This window comes from Staurois parvus, unplaced genomic scaffold, assembly GCF_062004578.1.
Source record: "Staurois parvus isolate SC_StPar_1 unplaced genomic scaffold, SC_StPar_1.0 ptg000321l, whole genome shotgun sequence".
Classification (NCBI taxonomy): domain Eukaryota; kingdom Metazoa; phylum Chordata; class Amphibia; order Anura; family Ranidae; genus Staurois; species Staurois parvus.
Window position 1 is genome coordinate 2,809,319 of NW_028318117.1, and position 20,466 is coordinate 2,829,784.

Here is a 20,466-nt window from a genome sequence, read left to right on the forward strand (position 1 = left end):
GGGGTTGATTTACAAAAGGCAAATAGGCTGTTCATTTTGCAAGGGAAGCTACACTTTGCAAGGGAATTACCCCAGAGCTTAGTGAATGTAGTAACGTTTCATTTTACAAAGAATAGCCAATCAAATAGAAGGAAGATAAACAATAGCGTTTTTGCTTGCACGTGAATGGATAAAGTTAGCAGCACCTCACCTCATTCATGAAGCTCTGGGAACGATTCCCTAGCAAAGTGCAACTTTGTTTGCAATGTGACCAGCCTATTTGCCTTTAGAAAATTAACCCCAGTGCGTGTTTCAAGGTATTCTAATAATCAAGGTTGAGTTTTAAAAAAAAAACTGAACACTGGCAATAAAGTCTTGCATAAAATCCAAATGTTTCCTGATATCTCTGATAAGAGATATCAAAATAGATAAAAAAGAATACATTGTATGGTATTTAAAGCTAATAAAATTACCTCTAGCACATTGTAACGCTGGACATCACAAAAGTCTCGAACACCAATTTCTGTACCCATGTACCAACCATTGAAGGGGCATGCTGGGAATTCAATGCCTCCAACTTCAAGCAGCATGTTGGAAACTGCAGGCACGGTGTACCACCTTAAATCCAGTTCTTTAAACCACTCAAGCCTTTAAGAAACAATAAACAATTGTACAGTCTTGAACATATTAATTTGAAGGTTCAGGTAACTTTAAAGCACATCCATCTCCTGCATAAAACCCGACCTTAGGCTTACTGTTTTCAGTACAAAGTAGATTCCTAAATTGCTTTAATGGTATAACTAATTTCACACACAACATATCCTCCAATATGTTCAATGCTCACAGAGATAAAAAAAAAACAGTGCAAAAGTGTAATTGGCTTGACTTTAAGATTTAAGCCCCATTTACCTACTATCCCCAAAAAGATTTCCCTTTCCCACCACTGAGGTACTCTCACTGGACAGAGAACTGTATGTTCCAAGCTCAGGAAAGTCAGGCTTTTAGTAAAAAAAAGTGAAACTGGGATCAGAGAAAAAGGGTTTTTTTAATTAATCAGTAACAGCAGCCCCTTGTAATATCTGTTCTTCGTAACATTTGTAATAGGTTTCCATTAATATCATATCATACCAATAGGTGAAATAAAATCAATGTTATATCTGAACATGTGCTTGATCTTAGCGTATCCATAGGTGGACAGATCTCTCATTGAGAAGAACTGGTGGTGAGACATCTGTCCAACCTCCACTGGACTACTGCACTAACAGGACCTGTTGTGGCTTTTCTCAGAGACTAATCATAGGTTTCAGCATGTTTACTATAGAGAAAATAGAAGGACAATCACTGATCAGTTGCAGTGATATTCCAACATATTAGAATCTCTTTTCAAGTGATATAGTATTTGGAAAACCTATTTTGGCCTAGGAGTTATCTTTGCAGAGTTGTCCATTCACACTTTAATTGTGGCTAACAGGTTGGACGTTTGCTTCCGCATGTCAGAGAAAAAAAACTCAAACCCACCTCTCAACCAGACTGCCTGTATTTGGTGTAAGTAGCAGTGCACAGAGGCTCCTGTTAGCCCAGTCTTTATTAGCAGCAAATGTTGTTGGCACCCACTTAAAGAGTAACATGCAATGCTTTGTTACATCAAGAAAAAAGGGACACTAGGGGGTTTATTTACTAAAGCTGGAGAGTCCAAAATCAGACTCCCTTCTGCATAGAAACCAATCAGCTTCCAGGTTTCATTGCCAAAGCTTCATTGAACAAGCTGAGGTTAGAAGCTGATTGGTTTCTATGCAGAAGGGAGTCTGATTTTGGACTCTCCAGCTTTAGTAAATAAACCCCATGATGTCCTCTAAGCTCACGCATTCAGCCCTATAGGCCCCCACAGGGCTGAAATGTGTAAGTGTAGAGGACATCATGTATCCTTTTATCCTGATTTAATAAAGCATTGTATGCTACTCGCAAGCGGGTGCCAACACCATTTGATCCTCATGTCAGAGCTTCCAGCAAAGAGGACAGCAAGCAGTACAAGAGTGATTTCAAAATCTCTCTTCAGATCTCCTGAGACATGCAGTTACAGGCAGTGGCAATGCAGATCTCACATTGCAAATATACAGCTGTAGTAAAAGGAATGCCTAGGCACCCTCACATACCAGGAAGTGCACTGCTATGCTTCATGAGTAATTCAAGCCAAAAAGGACAATTTTTCAGGCTAGAACTTAGATACCAGTAACATTTTTAAAGGTTCCCTCTAACATAGCAAATCTTCACTTTCTGAGTTTAGGTCCACTTTAAAAAAGCTGTCCCTACGTGGGGAATGGGGGCATTAAGCTCTTCTCTCTTAATGGGCTAAGCTAACCAACAGCTTGTGAGCATTTATGAGCAGACTCTTTCTCTAACATCTCCCAAAATCCATTTTCAGTGCCTTAGCAGAAAACAAAACAACATCCATGTTAAATTGTAGGATTACAGAAATCAAAGTCACAAGAGGAAAATGTATTTCCAAATGAAGATACTGCCAGAAGGGAGGTTCTGTTAGTGTATCTGAGTATTTCACATCTTGGGCTTACCTAGGGTGCTCTATTATAACTTCACATATAAGATCTTTTGGAATTTCAAATAATTCTGGGTCTTCACCATTTGCTTGCAGCACCAAAGGAAGAATCTCAAAGCGTTCATATCTTGGTTTCCATCCAAGTTGTATACATAGCTGTAAAAAAAGTTTATATTGTATAAAAAATGCAACTGCATGATATTCCATTTAGATTTATACAATGTAAACAAAGTGGATAAGGTGAGTAAAAGCCCAGATGAACTTTCTTTTAAACTATTAATACATTTTTGAATTAATACCTTTGAATTGAATGTAATATTTATGAATGATTGGATGTAGGTCATCTTGTATGAGTGTGAGTATTGCGTATTGCGTATTGCAAAACCTAACAACAGGTTTTAGATATCAACCTTATCAAATCAAAAGTGTTCATCCTCAAAAGATGTTCAGCTTCAGTAACATGTTACTAGGGCCCTCCCCCCCTCCCAACACTGTGACAGAGGGCAGGCGACTTTTTCCCCACACCCGCTGTCACATTTTAAAAACGGCTCCACCCGCAGTTACATCATTCATTCACAGCAGTCTAAAAATTAGAAGACTACAAGTCTCATGTTCCAACAAGGCAGATAGCTATGACTTGTAGCTCTCAATGAAGTGATGAACTGCAGACACCGATGAGTCCCCTCTTATACCTCTTGTACAGAGGTATAGGCCAGAAATCTGTAGGGGGAGTGTGCAGGAGCCAGACATTGCACTGGTCATGGTGCAAAGCTCTGCAGACTCCCATATAAAAAATAATAAATGCACATGGCTCCACTCAGTATCCACTGACAGCCTCTCAGGTAATGGTCACTGTAGTAAAGCTCAAAGGTGCATGGTAAGTATCAGGGCCATAGAGGAGTAAACAGAAGAGACCTCCATAGTGTGATACTATTTATTGGTACATATCACATTAAAACACCAATAGAACACTCGCGTTTAGCTGGTACAGACAAGCGGTTTCCCATGTGCTATGGGTGTACTGTGGGACACTGAGTGTATGATGATGGCGTATACCGGAAGTGCATTAACTGGAAGTGCGTTAACCTGAAGTGCGTCACCGGGCTCTACGCGTTACTCCACGAATACCACGTGGCTTCCTCAGGATCCTGAGGAAGTTCAGGCGCATCTGAACTGTCAGTGAATACTGAGTGGAGCCATTGGAGCCAGTTATGATAAAAGAGTTGTGGCCCCCAGGGTTCGAGTTAAGGAGGTGAGGAGGCACTCTAGCCACTTAAGGATAGATAGAGTGTCGCACGAGCACGCATTGAGGTTGGAGTGGAAAAGTGAAGCACCTTATTTGCATATTTGCACACCAATTTTGCACATATTGGTTTGCACTACATTATGGGTTTTATTTTTGCTATTTGATATTTATATCTATATGTTTATTGAGTGTGTGGTATATGAGCACTAGTCACTTTATTGTAAAGTATATTGAGTGATACACTACTTATATATCCCTCTATTGAAGTTGGGGGGTTTTTCTTTGTGGCACATTAGACCTGTCGTTTGCACACTACCACAAGTGTGGGTTATTAGCACCAGTCACTGTGATCTATTATTGTGTTTATTTATATATGTACCTTTATGCATTTATCTATTTTTTTTATCATGGTTCATCATTGATATATTGTTTTTTTGTGAATATTTATGATTGTTTTATATGCTTAGCGCTTCACCATTATTTCATATATAATCTCAACACATACTGCTCTCTCTGCTTCTACTCTCTGTATTTCTTTGAAACCGTCTGAAATAGTTAATAATTTACCACTGTTCAGTGCATTCTGGTCATTTGTGAGGTTCTCCAGTGCTTATCTTTAAAAAACGGTTCTAATCGCAAATGTGCATAAACGCGTTATGCAAACGCGGCTAAACAGACGTTTTTTAACCTACGTTTTCTAGCAGTCAGTTTCCATAGTTTAGAAATGTCCCATGTACATGGGGCCTTAAGCCAGCCATTGATGGATTGAAATCCTATCGGTTCAGCAGGGACCAGTCAAATTTTAATACATGTATTGGTAGGCTGGTTGTACAGAAGTCAATCTACTGATTGACTTCTGTACAACCAGTCTGTCAGGTTTTTCTCAAATGATCACTGCCACTGGCTATAGCCAGCAACACTAATCAATGTGTTCTGATGGCAGGGAAGTCTCCTTTCCATCAGAACACAAGTGTACAGTGTTTTTGTTGTTCAACTTCCTAGTTGAACAAAAAAAAATTATTCAGGTATTACCTGCCTTACAGAGCAACATATTTACATAGTTAGTCAGGCTGAAAAAAGACACAAGACACATTTGCATCTAGTTCAAGCAATAGAAATTAATTCCAGGTCAATTAATATAAATTATCAAATTAAAAACCTCCATGTAAAGAACCCTATAGACACAGTTTATTCAGAGGCGGCAAAAGAGCACTTAAAGCATAGCCCAATTTTCTCCACCAGGAAAAAAAATTGTTCCCAATCTCGTAAAACTGTTGGATATTCCCTAGATTAACAGTCTCTGATGTTATTACTTTTTTTTTAAACAATCAACTGAACTTGTGAGTTTAGTTTCAAAATTAAAATTAACAACAAAATATTGAAAGTAGGCATTTCTAAAACCTTGTTTGCGTGTATGGCCACAGCATATTGTTTTTATGTTGACACGCCATAAATCGCATACCTCTGTGAACTCCACTCTGGCTGGATCCCCAATGACTATCCCATCTGGCATTTCAAACCCTGCATAACAGAGTAGCTGGCTGTTCCAGACTCTAAAGTCATGTTTCCCATCAGTCCTCTGAGGAAATATAGTAATTGCCGACCTAAAAAAAGGACAACATGAGTTTCCATTGATCTATACAAAGAAAAAATATAAATCCAAATTACAGGAAAACAGTTTTTGTGTTCTCAGGGTTCAATCAAAGCTAAAAATCTAAAGTATTTATGTAACAAACGTGTTTGCATGCATTTATGGTATGTGTACGTGTTGCAAGACATCACAAACATAAACAAACCTTTTCAACCAAGGCATTTGACTCAAGCCTGCTAAGATGTTGTTATAGGTTAGAACCATACCGCAAAAACCAATCATATTATGCCATCAGAAATTACTGGTTTGCAAAATTAGAAGTTTTTTTAACTAATGAACATGTTAAACAGTATTTACCTGCTCTGTGCAATGATTTTACACAGAGCGGCCTCAAAACTTCTCTTCTGGGGATCCCCCTGCCAGTGCACTCTGGAGGATGTAGGGGGACACTCTGGAGTTAATAAAAGGCCACTCTGGAGGAAGTAAGTGGGAGCTCTGGAGGATGTAAGGGGCATTCTGGAGGATATAAGGGAGCACTCTGGAGGATTTAGTGGGTGCTCTAGAGGTATTAAGTTAGTACCTCCAGAGTGCCCTCTTACATCCTTTAGAATGCCCCCTTAGTACCTCCAGAGTGCCCCGTTGCATCCTCCAGAATGCCCCCTTACATCCTCCAAAACTCCCCTTAGTTCCTCCATAGTTCTCCCTTACATCTTCCAGAGTGTGCCCTTAGTATTACTAAGGGGGTACAGTAAAGGATGTAAGTAGGCACTCTAGAGGATGCAAGGGGGCAATCTGGAGTCATTGAGGGGGCCAGCCGCTTAGTGAACTGCCAAGCTCTGTCTCAACTCATGCAGCAAGGAGCATGAATATAAGCCACACCCACTGCCCGATCCAAGGCTGAGCCTGGCAGTTCTCTAATCAGCTGGCTCGGGAACTGTGCATGTATAGTTCAGATCCCCGACAAGGGGATTTTTTACAGGCACTTTTCTCCCATTTATGGACATTTACAGACTGGAGAAAAGTGCTAATCTTTTACTAAATTTACAGACAGTTGGCAACACTGACTGTGCATCATAACATTCATAAAGATGCATAAAGATGAATGAAATGTCAAATGAAGTTGAAAAAAAGTAAATAGTTCAATGTGTCATTACAACCCACTGGCCCCCTTCACATCGCACCTCAATGGTTACGATATAACCTAAAAGAAGAACCACATTAATTTCAATTGATCGATATAAATAATTACAAGAAAACGTTTTTGTATTCCCAGGGTTCAATCAAAGCAAAATTTTTTAAATATTTCTGTAATGTACCTTGCGTGAGAGTGTACGTAGGTAGGGTAATTGCAGCAAGGCTTTGGGCACATTTATGCATGATATATGGCATTTTTACTTGTAGGGAGGCCATCAATTTGACCTGTGAGGTGCTATTATGACAAGACACTTTGACAATGCTTTGCTTTCAAAACAGCCTTATATGCTAAACTCAAATGTTTTAAATGAATATGAGCTTCTATTGATCCTCCCAAACAAAATGTACCAGATTACAGGAAAACAAGTTTTTTTGTCCTTGGGGTTCAAAGCACAGTGCTGTGGTAGTTTAACCTCAGAAATCTGGCATTCAGACTTTAACCCATCAGAGAGTCAGAGATAGATGTGATACATGTGGTTCTCCTGGGGACCGGACACAATTTGACATATTTCTGAGTTTAAACTACAACAGCACCGTATATATTCATGGCAATTTTAAAGAATTACTCTTCAACGTGGCGCCCATGGTTCTTGCATGCCAAGTGATGATCTCATCCTTCACATGAGGGGGACTCATTCTCCAAAAGCACAGCTAAGCATTTTCAGTTTGACCATTTTTTGTGAGCGGTATCCCTTCCCTGAGGAAGAATCACATTAAAGTATTCAACACACGTTAGATATAGGCTGAATGCACTTGTAGTTCCCTCAAATGAGGTTGCAAGATGAATATCAGCGTCACGAGATATCGCTAATTTCTCTATGCAATAATTGCTAATATTGTCACGCAAGTATGCTTTCAAGAATTGTTATATTCTATGGGGAAAATAGGTACTGATGTGTTAAATAAAATATCATATTTTGTTTAAAAAATAGTCTGATTTATATATTCTAAGGTTGCCTTAAAAACCCCACCAAGTGTAAGGTATAAATCTTTTTGTCACATTACTTCCGGGTTGTGCAAATGTAGTGCAAGAAAGCGTTTCCCCCTTGGGACGTTAATGCAGCTGACAAAATTCCACACATGTATTTGTATAAAAAAATTATATACAGTATACTTTATTGTAGAAAAATGAAATTTTTTTATGTAGTCCCTTATAGGGTTAACGCAACAGGACATTCCCCAGGAAATCTGACACGTTTCAATCTGCAGGGGGCACGAAAAGGAAGGGGATCTCTAAATGAGCACATTTACAATTAATAACAAATCATTGTGGTACCATCAGTAACAGTTATGTAAACAGTCATAAATATAAGAGCGCTGCCCTATGCAGTCTTCTAAAAATTACAAATCAAATCAAACATGCAATTATGTCTCCAAAAAGTCATTTGTGCTAAAATAATAATATTATCTCCTATATGGATTTTCAGGTTTTGCAGTTCTGTTTGGTTTTCCCCTGCCGTATTGTCTAACAACCACTGTTGAGCTATTCCCGTGAGATGTGTAGGAACAATAAATAGGGATTAATATTACATATTTATTAGCTGTCCAATCCCTTTGGAGTTAAACCCAGTAGGTTGGGCGGAACAATTGTTAAATATCTGGGACAACAGTCTAGAGGGGTCCTAGTTTTTCAAAAAAAGCTTTTAAAGGATTTTGCTGCAGCTGTGACCTAACCCTGCTGCCTATAAGCAATGGGCTGAGGGATGGGGGCATTGAAGTAAATCTAGAACCTTCACTGGTCTGGTGGTATAATCAAACACCTTGTGCAGTGAATACACAGGAATTACTTCAGCCTTCGGTAAATGAGGATTGGAGTGGTGAAGTCCAAGCCTTGATCCTGAGGCTGTTATCTGAGAAAGGCCAAAGTCCTCCCAACTGAGCGAAGGCTCAATCTTCAAATACCATACAGGTGTGAAATATGCAAGTAGCCATGTAAAGGTATCTATGTTAATAAGAAGGCTATATATGTATGCAGTCTTTGTTTTGCACCTACAAATGTAATATAGTATAAAGAATTCCCACAGCACAATGGGATAGCTAAATAGACAGCATAACAGAAGTAGCTCCCTGTCAGGCACAGCCATCTCACTTTGAAACATACTGAGCCAACTAATAAAGAATGAGTCTTTTCTTGGTTCTGTATGTAAATTTGACCTGTAAACTTTCTGTAAACTATAGGCTTTTTGTCCTCAGATAATACAATGAAAGACTGTGGCCAATCCAGTGAGAGTCAGCGGCTGTTCTTGACCTTCAAGGAAACGACCACCTGAAGTAGCTGTAGGCTCCAGAGGGGACCTTTTGCTGGCCTTCATGAGATTGGTGGAAACACTGCTGGAGACCCAAAGACCAACTACAGTGGTGAGAGGGCTCTTGGCCTCTGACGTTCCTTGTTTGCCTATTTAGTGGGTTAGTGCTGCCCATTTGGGATTAATCTGAACATATTCCTTTGGAAGCAATCTAGTTTCTTTTGGGGATTAAAAAAAATCAGTTAAGGTGGGCTTCATCCTAAAAATTAAGGGCCCCAATACTGGCAGGACTGGGCCTGTTATTACTGGACAGTATGGTAGGCAGGGACTTTGGTATCCCTTAGTTAGGCCTTGTGGTAATTTTTGATTGTCCATATTGTAGTTGTGTACATTTATAGTTTCTCTGCATTGCATTACTGTATACACATTATTTTTCATATATATATACTGCCTTTGTGTTTACTGTCCCTGTTTTGTGTTGTCTTTCTGCTGTGATTGTTGCAACCACTTTTCTCCCTTTAAGGCTTTATTGCACCTTTTAATAAAACCCATTAAAACCCACAAGGTTTGTTGGTGAGTTTTGGGTGGTGCTGAGAGGGCCATTGTTGGAGCAGGATAGAAAAACATAATCAATACAGTGGCTCCTTTGGGGTGAACACTACATCCCATTACATAACTTTACACATTGATCAATGTCTTTTTTAAATACAAACTTGGGTTTTGCCCCTCCAAGAAAGTTAATTTACCTTATATTCCCAGCATTGGTGGCATACTTTATGTGACGGCAAATAAGATCAAACATTTCTTTAGCTGTCTTGCAGGTTCGGGCATCAATTACCTTGAATGAAAAAAAATGCATACAGTAATTTAATAATTAAGATTGAAAGTGTTGTTACAGAAAAAAAGCAATCAAAAGGCACAATTGTAAGGTAGCTGCCAATATAAAATTCAAAACATTAACAATAACGTATAAAGCCATTTATAACTCAGCCCCAAATTACATCACCAATCTTATCTCTAAATATCACCCAAATCGTACTCTTCGCTCCTCGCAAGACCTCCTCCTCTCTAGCTCCCTTGTCTCCTCCTCCCATGCTCGTCTCCAGGACTTCTCCAGAGCTTCTCCCATCCTCTGGAACTCTCTACCCCAATGTATCAGACTATCGCCTACTCTGCTCACTTTTAGGCGATCTCTGAAAACCTATCTCTTCAGGGAAGCCTATCCTGCCCTCAGCTAGCAATGGAATCTTCTACTCTTCCAACCAGTCCATCCCCCACAGTTACTACCTTTTGTACTAGTAGCCCCTCCCTCCTAGATTGTAAGCTCCGAGGAGCAGGGCCCTCCTATCCCTCTTGTATTGAACTATACTGTTGCTGTATTGTCTCCCGTTATATTGTAAAGCGCTGAGCAAACTGTTGGCACTCTATAAATCCTGTATAATAATAATATATCCGTCAGGTATGTATATAAAAAATATATACTTTTTGACTTCATCAGTGGTAGTCAGATTAATTCACTGGATCAACCTCTCCATCTATGATTTATAATAATAATAGCTGAAGATGTAATTATTTCTAATGGAATGCACTCAGACCACATTTAGCCCCATTTAAACTGTCATGCTGCATTTACACTGGCATAGCATGAAAAATATGTGTTGTGCTTGTGGTGCCATTCTTGGTAATGGCACCCCAAATGCAGCAGGAAAGTTGTGCATTTTTACACACAAAAAAGAATACAGAAAACACAGCAATCTGCTCAGTTAAAACAATGTGCAAAGCTTGAAGGTCAAAAAGGTGCATGAGCTTCTTTTCTGCTTTTGTTGTACGTAGGGCAACCTGTTGAAATTAATAGGCTGCCCTATGCATGACATGCGACAGTGCATAAAAAGCACTCATATGCGTAACGCCTGATGTTGTGCAGTATAGTGTGAATGGGAACTTAATGTTGAAATAAAAAATAAATAAAAGTGAAACGCTCTAATCAATCCCACTATCCCTTAATCAATTATATTTTTTAGGGCCGGTTCACACTATAGAAACATAGTCCAGATGCCTTCCGGTTGCGTTTGTGCATGCACATTTTTTGACGCATTTTGGTGCGTTCCGGTGCGTTTGTAATGAATTTTGACGCATTCCAGTGTGTTTTTGATGCTTTACGGTTAATTTTCCCCTCTTTTTCTTCAATTTAAATAGGGGCATGTGCATTCCAGTGCATTTTGATGCATTCCGGTGCTTTTTTGATGTGTTTTACCGCGTTCCAGTACAGTTCTCTGCAGGAAAAATGCAGCCTGTTCTACTTTTTTTCTGCAACCGGAACGCACTGAAACTGCAAGTGCTGATGTGAACTATGACAATGGCAACCATATAACTACTTTCTGTGCATTTTGGATGCATAAAAAAAGCACACTGAAATGCATGCAGTGTGAACCGGCCCTTATATGTACAGTTGCAAGAAAAAGTATGTGAACCCCTTGGGATTACGTGGAGTTTTGCATGAATTGGGCATAAAATGTGCTCTGAACGTCATCTAAGTCACAACAATTGAAGAACACAGTCTGCTGAACACAATACTACACAAACATTAGATGTTGCCATGGTTTAATTGCGCATAACATGAAAACATTCACAGTGCAGGGAGGAAAAAGTATGTGAGGCCCTAGCTTAATGACTTCTCCCAGAGCTAATTGGAGCCAGGAGTGAGCCAACCTGGACTACAATCAGTGTGATGATATTGGATGTGTTGCTGACAGCTGTCCTGCCCTTAAAAAACACACACCTGTTTTGGGTTTACTGGTTTCAAGAAGCACTGTCTGATGTGAACCATGCCTCGCAGAAAAGATCTCTCAGAAGACCTACGATCAAGAATTGTTGACTTGCATGAAGCTGGAAAGGGTTACAAAAGTATCTCCAAAAGCCTTGATGTTCATGTGTCCACGGTAAGACAGACTGTCTACAAATGGAGAAAGTTTAGCACTGTTGCTACTCTCCCTAGGCGTGAAAAATGACTGCAAGAGCACAGCGCAGAATGCTGCATGAGGTAAAGAAGAATCCCAGAGTGTCAGCTAAAGACCTACAGAAATCTCTGGCACATGCTAACATTTTTGTTGACACATCTACAATAAGGAAAACATTAAACAAGAATGGAGTACATGGTAGGACACCACGGAGGAAGCCATTGCTGTCCAAAAAGAATATTGCAGCACGTTTGAAGTTTGCAAAAGAGCACCAGGATGTTCCACAGCACTACTGGCAAAATATACTGTGGACAGATGAAACCAAGATTGAGTTGTTTGGGAAGAACACACAACACTATGTGTGGAGAAAAATAGGCACAGCACACCAACATCAAAACCTCATCCCCACTGTAAAACATGGCGGAGGGAGCATCATGGTTTGGGGCTGCTTTGCTGCCTCAGGGCCTGGACGGATTGTTGTCATTGATGGGAAAATGAATTCCAGAGTTTATCAAGACATTTTGCAGGAAAATGTATGACCATCTGTCCGCCAACTGAAGCTCCGCAGAGGATGGGTGATGCAACAGGACAATGACCCAAAGCATACAAGTAATTCAACAAAACAATGGCTGCAACAGCACAGAATACGCCTTCTGGAGTGGCCCAGTCAGAGTCCTGACCTCAACCCGATTTAAATGCTGTGGCATGACCCTAAGAGAACGATTCACACCAGACATCCCAAGAATTTTGCTACACTGAAACAGTTTTGTGAAGAGGAGTGGTCTAAAATTACTCCAGATCGTTGTGCAGGTCTGATCTGCAACTACAGGAAACGTTTGGTTGAGGTTATTGCTGCCAAAGAGGGTCAACCAGTTAATAAGTCCAAAGGTTCACATACTTTTTCCTCCCTGCACTGTGAATGTTTACATGTTATGTGCAATTAAACCATGGCAACATCTAAAGTTTGTGTAGTATTATGTTCAGCAGACTGTGTTCTTCTATTGTTGTGACTTAGATGACGTTCAGAGCACATTTTATGCCCAATTCATGCAAAACTCCACGTAATCCCAAGGGGTTCACATACTTTTTCTTGCAACTGTATATATCTATGTTTCTATACTAGCACTACCATTAAGCGTGGTTAATGTTACTTTCCACAATACTGTTTTATACTACTGATATACTAAATTACATGTTTACTGTACATTCAGGAACATTGTACATTACACACCTATATACTTTATTTTGTCATAGTGTTGTTTTGCTGTTTATGAAGCTCTGAAACTGAAACATCTGAATTTAAATTACCAGTGATAAAAGTCGATAATTGTGCCTCTAATAAAAATAGCGATATCTGCAATATTTCATGTTACACAGCTCATCAGACACATTTGCTTATAATATAAGCCTCCATGCACACTAGTGTTTATTAAGCTCCTAGAAGCTGTTATCAGCATTTTTTTCATGCTTCTGGAAGTTAAATAGGGTTTTCCTATGTGTCTATTTTAGGCTAGCAGCATTTTTCGAGTTTCAGTTAAGGAGCAGAAAAATAATTGTTTTTGTAGATTTTTTGTGATCATTTTCTCAGCAGAAAAAAACGATGAATGGTCCTAAACACTGAAACCTGAAACATTCCTAACAGCTTTTTTCTACATCTACCGTAAAATGCTACTAAAACGCTAATGCTCCTAAATGCTACTAAAATGCTACTAAAAACTCTATTACCAGTGTTTTTTCTCCAGCGTTTTCTCCAGCGTTGTTTGAGCTTAAATAAATACTAGTGTGCATGGAGCCTTAAAGCGAAGATACCGCTTTTTTCTCTGTCAATATTTTGGCACATAATTCTTAAGACTTATAGTTATTGAAGAACCTTTTTAATTCACACATGAATACGTTTCCAGAATTTGAATCTCTATGATGTCTTTGAGACCTATTTCTGCCCCAACATTAAAGCTTTAGTATTATGAACCTACCCAGCTTGGGTGATAGAACATGGCAGTGAGTCTTGTACCAGCGTGTCTCAGGGAAAACACTAGTTATTAGTCAAGCTTTAACCAAGTGTTTTGTTCCCTATGCTCAATTATTCAAGATTGCTGTGTACTGCCCCATATACATAAATTGTCTCCTGTCCAGGGGCGGACTGACCATTCGAGCACTCAGGCACTGCCCGAGGGCCCGGGGTCAGTAGGGGGCCCCATGAAATGCCCCTGGTACCTTTTTTATAGGCTTTTTTGAGTGTGGGCAAGGACACACGGGCCCCATGATCCCCTATTGCCCGGGGGCCCCATGAGTTGTCAGTCCGCCCCTGCTCCTGTCCCAACCAAATTATGAAATAACCTATTATGTTACAGCCAGGAGTGAAGAGGACTACTATAGAATGGTTTCTCAGCCAGGGTTCCACTAATTCTTAGGGTTCCTTCAGAGGTTGCTAGGTGTTCCTTGAGCAATGAGCAGTTTCTGCCTCTCATATACATTCCCACTGACACCACTGATCTTTTTAGCTATCTATAAGGAGGTCATTTTTCCCAATGAACGCAACAAGTGTAAAGAGCATTCTTCCCACTGACCATCACACTAATTTATCATGATACAGACATAGTAATTTTAAAAAAAATTACATTTCATTATGAGAATGCAATTAATAAGAACAATGGTCGCACCATTTGGCCGACAAGTTAAAGTAAGAAAGACAATATACAGTATGTTAATATAAATTGAGAGAGATCTAGCAGTGCTGGGTCTAGTGGTGTACATTAAGATATATTTGAGTGAACGGTGGTCAGACTAGTAAGTAGCAAGCAAAAGGAAAAGGGGGAGGCCTCAAATTTTAGATTAACATGTGTAATTCAATTTACAAGAGGCATGGAATGTCAATTAGACATTGGCTAGGAGTCTGCGTAGATACTATAGAGCAGTGGTTCTCAACCTTCCTAATGCCGTGACCCTTTAATACAGTTCCTCATGTTGTGGTGACCCCCAACCATAACATTATTTATCCAGTAATTATAATTCATGAGTGTCGTTTTACCTCCAATACTGCTGCTTTCAACACAGTAGCTGTGTTTAACAGAGTAGCTGCTTTCAACACAGCAGCTGCTTTCTACACAGTAGCTGCTCTTTACACATCGGAAATATGTGTTTTCTGATGGTCTTAGGGGACCCCTGTGAAAGGGTCGTTCGACCCCCAAAGGGGTCGCGACCCACAGGTTGAGAACCACTGCTATAGAGTATGTTGAAAGCATTGCAATGTAGATTGTTGAATTTTTATGGGCAAGGTTTGAATGAAAGATTCCCAAATGTAAAGACATTTTGAACCCATATTTCCATATTCAGGGAGGCCTCCACCCATTCTATGTGAAAAACGTAGAATAATTTAGCTATAATTAAAGAAATAGCAGGTGGTGCTGTGTAGATTCACTTATGTAGAACAGTCTTCTGTGCCACAAAGGATATGATGATAAAGATATAGTATTTTATAGCAGGGTTCCCTAATACAGGATAGTTATTTCAAGGGTTCTTCTGTATTGAAAAGGTTGAGAAAGCTTCTATAGAGTGTCAATTGAGTGATATCAATTGTCAAAGAACTGATATCATATCCAAAATAACAGCTCCCAGCAGCGGCCTCAGGGATTTTGGTTGTCTACACAAGGGAGGCTTTTAAAGGTAAATAACATGCTTCAAACATAATAAATGTACATAAAATCTTATCCGAAGATTGTTGTTAAAAAGAATGGTCTGGTGACAGGGTCTCTTTAAAGAGAATCAGTCACAGGAGGGAGGGAGACAAACTGCTACAAGCTTAAAGTGCAGATTCCTTCCTGTCATGGGTAAATGCAGGGCCATTTTGACAGGTAAAGCTCTAACACATCAAAGTGATGTCAGAATTTGCTGCTAAGCTCCACCCATACACATTCCTTTTGCTCATAACTATGATGGACAGGCTCCTTATCAATAAGAATGTGCAGGAGGTGGTAAGGGGCGAGCAAGCTATTGGAACAGCCTGAGAATCGAGCACTACTAAAACATTTTGAAGGCTGCTTCAGATAAGTGCAGGTTTCTCTGTGTCTGCACTTCACATCTATAGCAGTTGGATTGCCTATGGGCAGCACAGTAGCTAAATGGTTAGCACTTCTGCCTGGCAGTACTAGGGTCGTTGGTTTGAATCCCAGCCACAGCACCACCTGCCTGGAGTTTGCATGTTCTCCCTGTGCCTGCGTGGGTTTCCTCCGGGTACTCCAGTTTCCTCCCACACTCCAAAGACATGCTGGTAGGTTAATTGGCTCCTGTCTAAATTGGCCCTAATATGTGTATGTATGAATGTAAGTTAGGGACCTTAGATTGTACACTCCTTGAGGGTAAGGGACTGATGTGAATGTACAATATATATGTAAAGCGCTGCGTAAATTGACGGTGCTATATAAGTACCTGAAATAAATAAATAATATCCCCCAGTAACACTTTTAAATAAAAAAGAAAACAATGCAAATAAGCAATTTGTTCAAATACATTGTCATTGTAGCACCGACATTTCACTGCCAGACCCTGTGCTCCACATTTAAAACTTAGGTGGCCAGACTATTTTTGCAATTTTTCCAGTTTTTTAAGTTTTCACTTTCAGCTTTCATAGTTTATTAACCACTTCCAGTCCGGACACTTTTACCCCCTTCCTGTCCAGGCCAATTGTCAGCTTTCAGCGCTGTCACACTTTGAATGACAATTGCGCGGTCATGCAACACTGTACCCATATGAATTTTTTAGCATTTTTTTTAGACAGATAAAGCTTTATTTTGGTGGTATTTATTCACCACTGGGATTTTTATTATTTTTGCTATGTAAATTAAAATGTCCAAAAAATTTTTTAAAAAGTGTTTTTCTTATAAAATTTTGCAAATAAATAGTATCATCATAAATCTTGGCCAAAATGTATTCCGTTATATATTTAGTTAGAAAAAAATAACCCAAATTAGTTTATAACCAAAAATTATACTTTTTAAACATTTTTTAATTTTTTTTATATTATTTTTTATTTATTATTTTCTTTTTACATACTGTCACCCTAGCAGTACAGTGTCAACATGGTGACACTGTACTACTTGTGGGGGGTGATGAAGATTTTTTTTTTTTTACACTGATTGCTTTTACACCCATAAAGGATGTAAAAGCAATCATTTCTCCTCTCTAGCTGCATTCTTGCAGCCATTGAGAACTACCAAGTGATCTGTGATTGGTCACAGCTTGTCACATGGTACAAGGCTGTTGTGAATAGCCTTTTACCATGTGACCTCTGTGATCATTCACAAATTTCACACGTAGCAAGCAATGATGTCACAAGTGACATCTTGCTTACTACTCTGCATGTGATCACTGATTGGCCAATCAGCGATCACATGACCAGGACCTCGTACAGAGGTCCCGTCCGACGATCGGTGTTCCACTGTGTCCGGAGGACACAGCAGGCACCGGATCACGGTGCTGCGTGCTCCCAGGGAGCGCGCACAAGCAGGGTGCGGGGAGGCCATTTATAAACAGCCACCCGACCCTGCACTGCCACCATCTGGCCGTTTGTATACAACGGCCGGATGGGAGGTGGTTAAAGACCCCCAAACCATATATTTTCTGAAAGCACAGGACCAGTACAATAAATACAAGGTGCTACTGATTTTTTTTTTGTTTGGCCCTGTGATATTTGCACAAATATTAATCAAAACAATAACTTTACTATACATACACAAAAATTATTATTATTGGACACAAACACAATAAAAAATACACAATTCTGCCTAAATAGAAAATCTAAAACTGTATTGAGTTAATTAATAACAAATATTTGTAAATCTTAACTTGCGCCTTTTTTTTACGAAATGGTGAAAATCAAATTTACTCAAAACTGTAAATAAGCAATTTATTTTAAAAATCTGGAAGTTATAATTTTTCATTTACTGATAGCTGATTTTGTAAAAGACCCCCCAAACCATACATTTTCTGAAAGCACATGACCCGTAGAATAACAAAATTTGCTACTGATTTTTTAGGCCCCATAAAATTTTTACAAAAATGTTTTTCAATCACCATTTTCAGTAAAAATAAACTAAAATCATTTTACACTAAACTAAAACTAAAAGTTTACTATGATTCAGTAATGAATTTACATAGGAGTGATCAGCACCAATCGCTCACTGTGTTCATTCAGGAAGGGGTTGGTAAACATTACATGTTTACTAGCCCTCCCCCCGCTCTCCACCCTGATACCGATTCCCCACCACAGCAGCAGCTGCAGAAGGTGGGAGAGGGAGAAAGGGAAGCTGGCCAGCACTGCTGCAGGGATTGGGGTGGCACAGGGGATTGATGCTGCTGGAAGGGGTGCATTTCAGGTTGGAGAACCAAGGGGGAATATATTTGGCACATTTTATGTCCCCTGAGGCTCACCTGCTGTAGCTGAAGCCAGCAGGAGGGGGAGGAAGGAAGCCAGTCAGCAGCAGTACAGAGAAGGGGCACAGGGGGATGAGTGAGGGTGGGGCCAATACAGGGGTGGGATATCACAGCAGCTGGGGGATCTGTTTGCAGAGTTAAATCCCCTGTGGCTCTCCTACAGCACCCAAGTCTGGAGGGAGGGGAGAGGAAAGGAGCAAAGGCCAGCAACACCATGGGAGACCAGGGCAGAGCAGCAGTGTTGGGGGGGGGGGGGTGTCACATGGTAGAAGGCTGTTGTGAATAGCCTTGATCACAGCTATTAGTTTGTTCAGCAGGGCCTGCTGAAAACTTTGGCTATAGGGTCATGCTTACTGAAGTGACTGTGAGCTTATAACAAAAGGAGGAATTCCACGTCAGTACTGACATGGCCAGCTGGAAGCAGTTCTGTATGGCAGCGAAAGGGTTAACAGTTTAGACTGGTAAACACTGAAGTAGTATGAACTCATAAGAATATTACTTATACGTTACTGAACATCTGTTACCTGTAAATTGTTCCATTGAATCCGGCCTATGCACCTGGGAGCATTTCTCCATGCCTGTTTAGCAGCAAAGACAAGCTCATCCATAGTTAATTGGTAAGTTCCAGTTAGTTCAATATCTTTGGTAATGGTTTCTAGCCTGTTCAGGTAATTTTCTATCTCTAGCCTGAAAAAAAAATGTTTATGAGTTTTTAAAGCAAAGTACATACCATGTTGCTGTATTATATCCGGTATTTTTTTTATGTCCCACTAAACTGAAATAATTTGTACTTTTAAAACTTCCCTACTGGCCAGTCTACAAATATGGTTCTACAATATAATACATTTTCAGTAGACAGTAGGACCATTATACAATTTTACAGCCAATTATTCCCAAGAATAGCAAAGATGGCAATTACTGCCAAAATGTGCCTATATCTTCAAACCACGTGCTATAGTGCTGGTGCAGATGGTGAGCATATATCCTTAGATGGCAGGCATACCCCCTCACCTCCTTGCTGCAACCGAAAAGGGTCAACACGCCTTTTGGATCACTCTGGATTCTACAGGTACCAACTCTCCAGGTTGCTCTGATTCCACTGAACCTCACTGGTAACTTCCTTCCAATATAAATCACTATTAATGCAGATCAAACAAGGCTTGTCACACCACTCAGTATGGGTGTACTGTGTAAACCTGGTGTAGCAGGATAGCGCTCCGCCGGAAGTGTGCCACCACAACGTATCTACGCGTTGCGTCACGTACACTTCCTCAGGATAGCGTCCAAAATCGGCGGATGGATATGCTCACCATCTGCACCAGCACTATAGCACGTGGTTTGAAGATATAGGCACATTTTGGCAGTAATTGCCATCTTTGCTATTCTTGGCAATTTGTTGGACACTTTTTATCGTTTTATGCGTTTATGAAGTTTATGTTTATATATTGTGTTTAACATTATTCACTAGTCACTTTATTTTGTTTTTATCACAATTTTGGGATACACTTTATATATCATTCACTTTGTTTGTGATCATATCCCTTATTTTGGGATCCACTGTATATAGAATCTAGTCTTTTGGGGTTTGGTCCCAAGTGGGACTGGGTACTGTCACTGTATGAGGGTCCGGGCATAGGACCAAGTTCATCTTATGCACTTTGTGTACTGATAATATCACAGTTTGAGACACTGTTTTTCTAGATCTTGAAAGATCTATCACTTATATATTTATATTCATTCATTGATGTGATTTATGATTTTTATCTTATTATTGTGGAGTTTGCACATTTAGTTATCAGCGCTACACCACTATTATATTTTATCACTTATATTTGTCCACTTATAGGTAGAGGATAGGGTGTTAGCAGCATATAGAAATTAGGTTCCATCTTAGCGCAGGGGGATCTCTGTCACCATCTTGACTACCTGAAAGGAGTTTGCATGTTCTCACTGTGTCTGCATGGGTTTCCTCGCAACTCCCATGCTGGTAGGTTAACTGGCTCCTGTCTACACTGGCTCAGCTATGTATGAATGTGAGTAAGGGACCTTAGATTGTAAGCTCCTTGAGGACACGGACTAATGTGAGTGTGTACAAAATGAGTAAAGCGCACCATAAATCAATGGTCCTACATAGGTACTTGAAATAAGTATGTGTATGACCTCTGCAGTAAGTCTGTTGTCCTGTTGCTAACTTAGTTCTGTAAAATATTCTGCAGCAGTTTACTGCTGGCACTCAGGAATTGGACGAGATATAATACACACCTACTTCA

General features: G+C 39.8%; 1 protein-coding gene across 1 annotated transcript in view; it reads right to left on the reverse strand.

Annotated features, from left to right (window-relative positions):
- Positions 1-20,466, reverse strand: part of NOS2 (nitric oxide synthase 2) — a 92,492-nt gene that overhangs the window by 56,932 nt on the left and 15,094 nt on the right. Inside the window, exons 5-9 of the mRNA XM_089683754.1 lie at positions 18,721-18,883; positions 9,557-9,648; positions 5,242-5,383; positions 2,550-2,689; positions 453-627 (exon numbers count right to left, since the gene is read on the reverse strand). Of these exons, the coding sequence (XP_089539880.1) occupies positions 453-627; positions 2,550-2,689; positions 5,242-5,383; positions 9,557-9,648; positions 18,721-18,883 (712 nt within the window). The remainder of the gene's footprint in view (positions 1-452; positions 628-2,549; positions 2,690-5,241; positions 5,384-9,556; positions 9,649-18,720; positions 18,884-20,466) is intronic.